Source organism: Phaethon lepturus, unplaced genomic scaffold (genome assembly GCF_000687285.1).
Source record: "Phaethon lepturus isolate BGI_N335 unplaced genomic scaffold, ASM68728v1 scaffold13225, whole genome shotgun sequence".
NCBI classification, from domain to species: Eukaryota; Metazoa; Chordata; class Aves; order Phaethontiformes; family Phaethontidae; genus Phaethon; species Phaethon lepturus.
In genome coordinates, this window is record NW_010538441.1 from 9,466 (window position 1) to 20,150 (window position 10,685).

At 38.8% G+C, this 10,685-nt stretch overlaps 1 protein-coding gene across 1 annotated transcript; it reads right to left on the reverse strand.

The window, feature by feature from the left end:
• Positions 1-3,380: 3,380 nt before the first annotated feature.
• LOC104620555 (protein CASP-like) lies at positions 3,381-10,246 on the reverse strand (the record flags this gene model as incomplete). The annotated part of the gene is made up of 5 exons (XM_010286812.1): positions 10,231-10,246; positions 9,884-10,021; positions 6,304-6,427; positions 4,255-4,331; positions 3,381-3,447 (listed from the first exon to the last, which is right to left on the reverse strand). Coding segments are annotated over exons 1-5 (422 nt in total), but the record flags the coding sequence as incomplete, so codon positions are not given.
• Positions 10,247-10,685: the final 439 nt, after the last annotated feature.

Here is a 10,685-nt window from a genome sequence, read left to right on the forward strand (position 1 = left end):
AAATCCCAACATTCTTTAATTTTCCTGAAACTCAAGTCTGAGTTTGCTTTTCAGTTCCAGCTCCGATAGAATCTCCAGATCAAACTCATTAGTGTGGTTAAATCCAGGTTTGCTGATAGAAACGTGTGGGACAGCAAACAAAATCAGTATCAGGCCTCGAGAGAGGATGTGCCTCTTTAATTGAAAAAGGCAGAGTAATCATTCATTTATTTAACCCAGAGATGATTATAATCTGAAAACCTTGAAATCCTCTTACACAACAACTGTTTTGGCAAGCCCCTCTGTGTTCCAACAAATATTAAACTGTGCTTGCCATTTGTCTAAGGAATCTTGTATTAATAAACATGAAGAAGAACACTTTTACCTCCCACACTCAATGACAGAAGAAAACAAAGACCAGCTGTATTCATCAATGGATCCTTGTTCTGCACATAAAGGCTAATTACATTTTACTTCAAGCCTACACATGGAAAACTTCGCTGCTGCCATCTTGTCAAATTCAGCTTCTGATATTCCAGCTGACAGACTGCAATGACTGCACGTAATAAAGTTCTTTTTGCCATTAACACCTTCAGCGCCCTGCACGCGGGGTATCGCGGGGCGCAGGCGCCAGGGGAGGGGGCACGGGCAGCACCTCCGCCCCCGCTGTACACACGTTACCTGCTCGCTGGCAAAGGGAACGGGGGATTTTCATACACCGGGATGATGGAAGCTAATCTGACTGAAGATTTTAATTTCGGCAACTCATCTCATTTGAAGATGCCTTGCTAGCATCAAGTCCGGACGGTACCTCCGTACCTCACTTTGCACACAGTACTTTGAACGGGGACATTTTGAAAAGATAAACAAACAAGTTGACATAATGATTTCCAACTTTAAGATCACAACAACCAGTCGCTAAGACAGAAACCAGACTCCTTAATGCTGATACTGAAGACTTCTTACTGTGTATTTCTTTTGCTGCCTTTTTTTTGTTTGAAAGATTTTCAAAGTTACAAACAGTTGAAAGACAGCTTTATTCCAAAACTGAAAATCTTAAAAGCACTGTTAGCTTTAAAAAATTGACAATTATCTTTTTTTTTCCTGAAGGCACTCCAATTCATCTGCATCAAATAAGTGTCTGTAAAACTAACAATTCTGGCCTAAGATAAAAATCACATGTTTTTAAAACATAAAATTAAAATTGGCAATACAAGTAGCTTTTCAGACTTAGATCAAAAGAGGGTTTCTTTTTATAAAAGAATCAAACTGTCTTTCACCGTTTTTATTGGTGTTTTTTCAACATTTCTCCCAGCTTTTACAATTAAAGTAGATGACTCAATTTCACTGTCTACATTCAGTTCCCTTTTCATGTTTTTCTAGATTTCCATATTGCAAAATTTGGGCTACAAATGCCACAGATGACTGCTGTTATGCAAGAACTATTCCTGCCATAAATATCTAAAACAATGATAAAATATTTCTGCTGTTATTAGGTCCTACAAGTTTGTTTTCACAGTACATTAGTTTGGGAGATAAAGTACATGCTTAATGTCTGCTTCAGGATCAGTTCTGTGATCACTATATCCCAGACCCAGCCTTCATAATCGTTCTGCTACAGAACACAATAAACTTATTGTTACTGCAGATGCTACTAATTTTATGTAATTCTATATATATTAGGTAAGAATCATATTCAAGATCATATGAAAATATTTCCACGTGAATCTCTCTGAAAGAATGAAACACATTAGAAAAGCAAACAAACATTTTGGAGTACATCTTTTGCTCAGTAGAAGATAAATTACAGTACTTAGGGAAACAGTATTAAAAACTGAAGCAAACACTCTGCAAATAAAAACATTAAAAAGGGTGAGGGGTTATTAGGTTCAGTGCCTACAACCACTGAGCCCTGATCTCCTACTGCTCCTGCAGAAGTAACTGCAAGACAAAATAACAGCAACAGAGCTGCCAGCATCAGTTACATGCAGAAAAAAAAAAAAATAAAGGTAATCTGCAGTAAGTTAGGGCTCCATCAGAAACACCATTTCTATGTGTCTCAGAGAAGGATGAAATCAATGAGGGAACAAAAAATACTTTTGATCATCTTATATGGAACTCAAAGGAAATTGGGACTTAGAGAGCAAAACCAAAATTTACCTAAAAGGTTATCTTGAATGATGTAAAAGGTGTTTCAACTCCAAGTGCCGATTCTTAACTACTATCAACTGTAAGCTCCAAGATCCCCACATACTCTGTACAGAATCGGATCCTCACTGCTCATAGAACCACGCACCAAGAGATTAAAACTTGTTGCCAGTTTGCCTGGTTTTGAAAACCTTGTATTGTCTGCCATAAGCCATACCAGAAAGCACTTACCTACAGACAAAAACAAGACCATGTCATTCCTCCCATCAAATGTAGGCTACAGTTTCTCTTGCCCCAACACAGAGACTGCCAACAGCCTTCCCGTCCCATTTCTCCTGCACCAGAATGGGTGGTAAGGGCAGGAGCAAGGCTTTTCCTCTCCATTTACCCAATCACCTGCCTACCTGGAAGCAGAGGAGAAGCTGGGGCTCTGCAGGACGCGGGTAGTGGGCACAGGGATGTGACCTGCGTCTTCCAACCCTTGTCCTCACAGCAGGCCAGGAACACCCATCTGAAATGGCTGCTTCTTTCCCTTCCCATTTCCAGACACAGAAATGACTCCTTGGGCTTAATACTGCTGATCAAGAGAATTCCTTCTCATTACTAACTTTCCTTAAATATGAAGGGTTCAAAGAAAAACAGCAGAAGTCTGTCTCTCTTTTGTTGTTTTCTGCACCGATTGTGAATAAAACCAGGGGATAATTGAAAACAGTAGCCATTAAGAAGGCAAGGATATGTATTTTTGAGACTACCTTCATGTTCTACTTGAAAACAAGAAAAATGTGCCAAAAATGCTACTGCCTGTAATTTGGGGTGAATGTGGCAGAGTGATGACTGCTACCCCAAAAGCAGAAAGAACCACCGTGCCTAACGGTGAAATAGAAATCCTTCACTAAACTAAATTTTATTTTCACCAAGATTGGAAGATCACAGTAAATATCTTATTTCTGAAATTGCCTTATTTCTAAACAAAATATAAGAAATACATAGTATAAGAGGTACACAGTAGACGCAGCATCTGAGAATGAAACCAGGAATGCAGCAGCATGTGTGCCAGGAAAAATGTCTCGTTGGGTGGAAGAAAATATGAAAACTAATAATGTCTCTATAGGAGGCCAAATTATGACCGTGTTTTCCAACAAATTTGGACTCCTGAACCTCTTCCGTCTTGTCTGTCTCCAACAGACAGATGCAAAACAAAAAAGCAGTGATACCCTGAAGGAAGACATAGAAAGAAAACAGGGAAATCTTACTTTGCAGTAGTTTCTTCATCGTATTTTGTTTTCAGATCAAATAGTTCTGTTCTGGTTTTTTCCAAGGCTAAAAGGCATAAACATGAAGCATTACAGCACTGTAACAGCAGTGAAAAGCAAAACATTACTCCTTTTTCTTTTATTCAGCCATAAATAAAGCTGCACACCTCCTGATGAAAAATTCTTTGCTTTATCTTTCTACCTAGGCAAACCATTATGACTTCCAAAAAACAGAGCTTTTGATTTTTCACAATTTCTTACGCTATTTCTTTTATATTGCAAAAATTCCCAGTTTCTGCCTAACAAAGCTAGATATTGCTAATTTCTTATTAAGCTGGCTAAACTGCTTATTCTTTTGAAATATTTATTGCAGTAATTCAGGGACTAAACTTTCTTATGTTCTCATAGTAAACAAAACCAAATGTGTCCAGACCTGGAACCCGTAAGATGCAAAGATGAAAATTAATGGCAAGCAAGTCACAGCAACAGGCAAGACACACTGGTAGAAACTGGGTTCCTACCAGACCCAGATCACTACATGTATTTATCATAGTTCAGAAATGTGTGAAACCAGAGCAGAACACAACACGGATGAAAAGTTCCATGGTCTGCTTTAATGCAGCGATGCTCTAATACCGTACGTGCTTCATGCTTGGCCTTGTCCACGGTGTTTACCAACACAAGCTGCCACACAAGTGTTCGCTTAAGGTGTGAAGCTGAAGACAAGCGCCGATTCACAAAGCACGTTCAAGCTCTGCTGGATCTCTCTGCACTTGCAAGAGCTGGTTCACACACAGTCCTGATACATCTAATGATCTCTATCCTCTCACCTCCAGCCTCATCACTGGTATAGGTCAGAATAGCAATGCCAAACCTGTTTGCAAAGCTTGAACTTTGTGTTCGGTTTCTTCCAGCTTCGAGGCTGTTGACATCTGTGTCTCCTGCAATTTTCTATAAAAGGAAGAGAAGAGGTGAGAACAGAGCTCGTAATCATGTTAAACAACTTACTTGTATTTTGCAAATTTGGAAGATAGAGTGATTAAATTTCTCAACTATAATCAGACAACTGACAACACCACATAGACTACAAGGTGCTTCAATGGGACCCATAAATCACGTCACATTGCAATGGTGCTCATACTGTGCAGTCCCACTTATTAAAATTTTAACAGTGTAGCCACTTCATAACATAAGCTGTGAACATTATACAAGAGTTGACTGCTATATAAATGACAACTTTAGTGGAAGGTTTACTTGAGCATAATTTGTTTTGGAAATGTCACACACATTAAGAAAATTGTCACCAAGCACCCTCTGTTGTACAAAGTTAGTACAAGAAGAATGATACGTTTCCATTTTACTGTCATAATGAAGAAATTTGTTGCCATAACTGATATAGTGAATAGATGCGGCAGCTGTTTCATCATAGCTATAATGGATGCCAAATGCAGTAATATTATTAGCTACTCTTTAAAAACACACACATATTTCAAAACAAATCTCACTGATATTTTCTATACAACACGAGCAAACCTTTAATATGCTCACATTTCTTATGTACACAGGCAATATTTTCTTGTTTGTGTCAGTTATACACATTTTCACATCATCTGGCCATACAGTCACTACGTTCTCTGCTAAAGGCTAGACTACAGGAGTTATAAAACTCATCTTTGAAAGGGAGATGCTCCAACATCTGCCAGGAGTTCCTTTTTACGACATTGCTTTTAAGATATTCTGCAGATTTCAGAATTGTGAAACGGCTTATGAAACTACCAGCATCCTACCTGCACTCCATAGGGTGGCATAAATTTATTATCCAACACTGCTGACCAGGTTAGTAACTATTTACAGTGAGAAACATGCATCATTTCCCTTCATACCAAATTATATACTCTCAGAACTCAAAATCTCCCTTATACATACTTTTATTTGCATTCTACGACCTGCCATTTTATTTTAAGCATATTTAAATTGCACTTGATAAAGCCACTGTTTACATGCTACCTATCAAAAAGTAACCACAGATATTGGTGAATTAAAAAAAAAAAAAAAAAAAGCTTTGCATTCCCCAGTAGATTCTTCCCACTCCGACCTGAACTTAAAACAACCAAGCCACCAACTAAAAAGCTCATGTAAACTGAAGGGCTTCTACACTAAGTTGAATGTATTATAGCTTCACTGTTATTGTTCTATGGGAGAAATAAATTCTCAAGGTAAGGAACACAGCCTGTAACCCTCTTAAGACCTTTGGTCTTGTCCTGCCCAATTTGTTTGCCCACTAACCCACAAGATTAAAACATTCCCTGCTCATTTGCAAAGGATTAGAAATGCATCCAAGATGCTTAAAAAAAAAAAATCCATAATCAATTGTCAAAATACTTCTTAATTCTGACATGTAGGAATATGCAAACCTTTTCAGGATAATTCAGGAACACGTCCCCTCTCTTACAGATTGCCATAGGAGCAGGGGTGATGCATCTTTTACCCAGGCTCTTGGGTACAGTGTTTCATCTTAAACAGCTCAGGGTTGTACAGATTGTACAATGGTACTGTGACACACAAAGCGAACACAGCAGACTGAATTACACTGCTGGCTAATGGAGAAAGATTAGTGTCACAAAGGACAATACAGCTAGTGGAGAATAAAAGCAGGTTTGCACCCTTCTGAACATGACACCCCACACACAACACTACTGCGAAGAAACAATCTGTCCTTGTTTTACTTCCACACTTTCACAATTGTTTTTCTGTGCAAAGTTGAGTATCAAATGATTCCGTGTCAAACACATAAATCACCAGAATTGCTCAGTATATGAGCTGTCTCAGTACACCGAAGAGAGAGTCCTGGCTGGGAAGATTAAACAGAAAAATACATCTCTCCTCCTCTACAATACCTACAGACACACACACGCACACTCACCTCTCCTTCTCCGCGAAATCATTTTGTAACTTCTGCTCTTTTTCAAGGGCTATATTCTCCGCTTGGTTCTTCAGGGTCTGTTCATATTCTCGGATTTTCTCTTTAAGTGCTTTTATTGTAACCTCTACAGAAAAACAATAGGGGAAGAATGAGTTTACACAGCTCCACGTGGTTCCGCAACACAAGGCTTTCTTTACCCTGTAGGCTCAGTGTGTTTTAAACTTTAGCTCTTCAACTCTGACACAAAATCAATGGATATGAGTCCCTTTGGAGACCTTTTACTCCCTAAATGTTAAATTGAACTTTAAGTGTTTAGGTTGAGAAGGATCAATGGAGTTTGCTGGAAAGCAGGGTGAAGAAGATTCTTCTAACATGACTTAAAAAAAAAAAAAACAGAAGGGAAAAAAAAAATCAATTGTAAAATATAATATCACCCTTATTGACTAGTCTCAAATTAGCTCGCTGCTGAGTGGAGATTAATAAAGTCCCAGTGTAGGTTTAAGTATGCATTTACACATAGGACAGTTAATTCACATAACTGTGCTCATGTTAAAAAAAGGCAGTTTTTCTATGGTTCATGCACAGATGCCATCTAACACTAATTGAACACATATCTGGGATACAGCTATGTTCTGCTTCATAACTGATGAAAAGTACGGCAGTTAAGATTTAACTGCTGTATTAACAGTAGATCAGATTCAACAGACACTCTGGAGCCCTTCACATTCTAGTTGCTCTAACTGCCTTGTCATCGACACTGGGTTTTATGCGCGAGCATTAACTATTATAACTTTCTGAGTACTCTTGTAGCCTTCCAGGGAATTTGCAGAAACCCTTCTCTCAGATAAAGAAGGTATCTTGCATTTACTGTGCCTGGTAACGGATGAGAGAAGATGCATAAGCCGGCAGAGTTACGGCGCAGCATCTTGTTGCATGCCCTGATCCATTCCTACATGAAAGCCCTTTGATCCCACCCACAGGAAAGGACTGAATCCTTATAGGGCTCATGAGAGGAAAAGCAGGACATTCACCAGAGTATGCTTTGTAACAATAATGGAATTTGGAAAAAGCATTAGACTGCCAGAAGACTCGGAGCTAGCAATACATTTCAATGTACTTACACGGAGATGCGGTGGTTTAAAGACATCAGCTTATTAACAGATGCCATTAACAATGCTTTAGGAAAAAATACCTTTGGACATAAAAAGTTTCTCATTCTGCAGAAACATCGTACAAAGATAAACTCTACTATGAAAAGTAAAGCCTAGGGACTTTGGGGAAAAAAATCTCGATATCATCACACAAAACTATGCATAATCCTTTCAAAGTCTAGACTTTTAGACTTGACTAGAGGACTGTAAAGCCAAACAGTAGATAGCTGGTGACAAGGTCCACTGTCTGGGAATTACACTGAAGGCAGCTTGAGCCACTGTGACCACAAAAAAAAAAAAAAAAGGGGGGGGGGGGGGGGGGGGAAGGGGGGGGGGGGGGGGGGGAAAGAGCGGTAAAAATGATTGCCCGCAAACCAGCTACTTCTGAATGAAGGAGCAGGATTTTGCTAGCCCTGCAAAAATCAGATGAGGCTCATTACTGAGTAATAGGCCATGAAAAGGACATGTCACACTTTTTAAAAAAAAAAAAAAAAGCAAAGGGAAATTCTTCTCTGAGATCCGGGAAGTAATACAGTTTCTGATCTTTTCCTGAATAAGTGAAGGATGCTCCTTCACACAGACAAAAGGATGCTCCTTCACATGTACAAAGCATGTACTCTTTGTGCTGGAGACACCCTTGCTCCAGGTATTTTCAGACATAAACCTGCGAAAGTATTCAGGCATATGGAGAAGCAGAGAGTGAAATAATCCCATGGGAATGCATGTAGTTGCATCTTGACAAAGTTTGAATGTTTCTTTTTAGAAGGAAACAAAACTAGAAAAATGAATGCAAGAAGTGCACAAATATGGGAAAAAATTATGACTTTTGTAGGAAAATCTCTTTTTACCTTTAGGCACCTAACAATAGATGTGTTGGACAAGCACAGTTTAATCCTCTACGTTGTTTGAAGAATTAAGTGTCGTCTTTACTGTTCAGGTCAGCTAACGCTTGTTAGCCACTGCCATTTATACCAGTTTTGGAAGAAGTTCTTACAGGCACTGCATAGCTCGTACACAGCCCTCCAAACAAAGCGATTAACTGATCAAAGCACCCTTAGCTAACAACAGGCTTTTCCCTGGATATCTTATTAACCCTTGTTTGAAACAGAGTGTAAAACTATTGGACTGGTGTGAAAAACAATGCAAAGACTACAGTGGCTAAAGGGAAAGGAAGTTAGTGCACTCTGGGGAAAATAAAAAATGCCAGTTTATGAGTGGTTGCAGCAAAAAAACTCTTTACTCAAGATCTTCTCCACTTTCTGGGATGAACCCCTATGTCATGCCTGGATGTCCAGGATGCACTGCCTCAGGAAAACTCTGCACAGTGAACTGCAATTATGTACATTTCCAGCAAAAATACTGTCGGGCTTAAGAGTGTTATGGCTCCCACATGACATCTTTGGCAGTCCAGGCTGAATCCTTGCATGCCAATACCTGTCCGCTCCATAGGTCACACCCTCTATGTTAAAACAAAAAATGTAACTGCATATATGCTCCTTCTGCTGAAAATGAGGTGTAAGACAACTTAGTGGCTAAGGTAGCTTTCAGATGTTACCCACCTGGGTGCAACAGTTCCATAATATTAAAAAAAACCCACCACCCTCAATTTTCCCAAATACCTAGACAATTTACCTTTCCACCACCCAGAACTGAGTATTAAACATGGAAACGAATAGTCCAATGTATAGGCAAGTAGGTGTACAACTGAGCAAATTTCATTTCCTGGTGCAGGAAACTTTCTTCTGAATCACAAGGAAATTTGAACAGTCTTAAAGACAACAGGCTTTAATTCTCATTGAGATTTTCATGTATTTTCATGTACTCTAGTCTCATTAAAACTAACTTAAATAATTAAACAGTATTAGCTTGTATTTACAGCGCTCTATGAACAGTCTCTGGAGTAAATATAAAGTATGTATGCTGCATGTACTCCAGTAACACATTTCAGATTTAAACAAGGAAAAACAAGAGTACAGAAAAAGTTCCATTTTCTACAGATTTGTATGTGTATATAAAATACTGGATTTTTGTGTTTGTCTGTGTAAAATATGTGTACTACAAGCACCCACACCCATATTCAGCTTGATGTCAGTAGTAGCACCGTCTCTCATAAAATGTCTACTTATAACTTCAGTCAGGGGTGTAATTTTCAGGTAGCGCTGAAGGCTACAACCGAATATGCAGAATAAGAGCTCCATTCTCTGACTTGCTGCTGCAGAAGGTGAAACTTGTAAAGGAATCTGAAGAGTCCACCTGAAGTCATAACTATATGCATAAATACAGAAGTGGCTATAATAGACTATTATACTTTCTTTACTGAATTTCAAGGTACTGTCAATCCTACCTGTAAGAAATAAACCTGAATTTAATCTCTGTCTTCAAATTTCAGTATGCATTAAAGCTGATAAAAGAATATGTTTGCAACCTACCCTGATTTTTCACCTCGGCGAATTCTTTATTGTATTCCTCTAGAGTTTCCCTAAGTTTCTGGTTCTCTGTTTCAATATCGTGCATACGTTGAACCTTCAGCTGAAGCTGCTGTCCTAAATCCAAGGCTGGAACCGGATCTGAAAAAGAAACAGTAAAATAAAATGTAGGATAACAGAAACACTTCTGGGACTCAAGCAGTTCAGAGCACAAGTGTCCTTTTTTCCTCTATTAATATCCACTTTAAGTGCCAGTAAGGCCCTACTTGGAGTTATTATTCCTCTATGTTCCTCACCTCCTACCCTGCAAACTTCAAAAAACAGAGATAGTTCATTGTATCTATGCTAACCTTTGAATTGGGGCATGACGCCTTCATCCTGGTGTTAATCCCCAGGGCAGAATCCCTGAGTGCAGACAGTCATGATATGAAGGCACGTGAGAGTCTTAAGTTTCAAATTTTTCTTTGCAAAATGAGAATTTCTGGGTAAAAAGCAATCAAATTGCATGGCTCACTGACAGCTAGTGTCCCTCACATACCTCTGCTTCTGTGGGAGTGAATTTATGAAGCAAATTGTGCCCTCCTGCACAATGAGCTCCAAAAGGTTATTTGATCATGGAGGTCTGAGTTACACTTTTTCTAACTAACAGATCAATAATTATCAGAAATATTGCGTGGATCTAATCAATCCCATGAACCTTGGGTTTTGTGATTCTTGTTCCCTCTTTTTCTTATACTAGTAATTGAATAGAAATTAGAAATCATTTTGAGTGTCCTCTCAGTATTAATTCTCTGATGTTCAATCC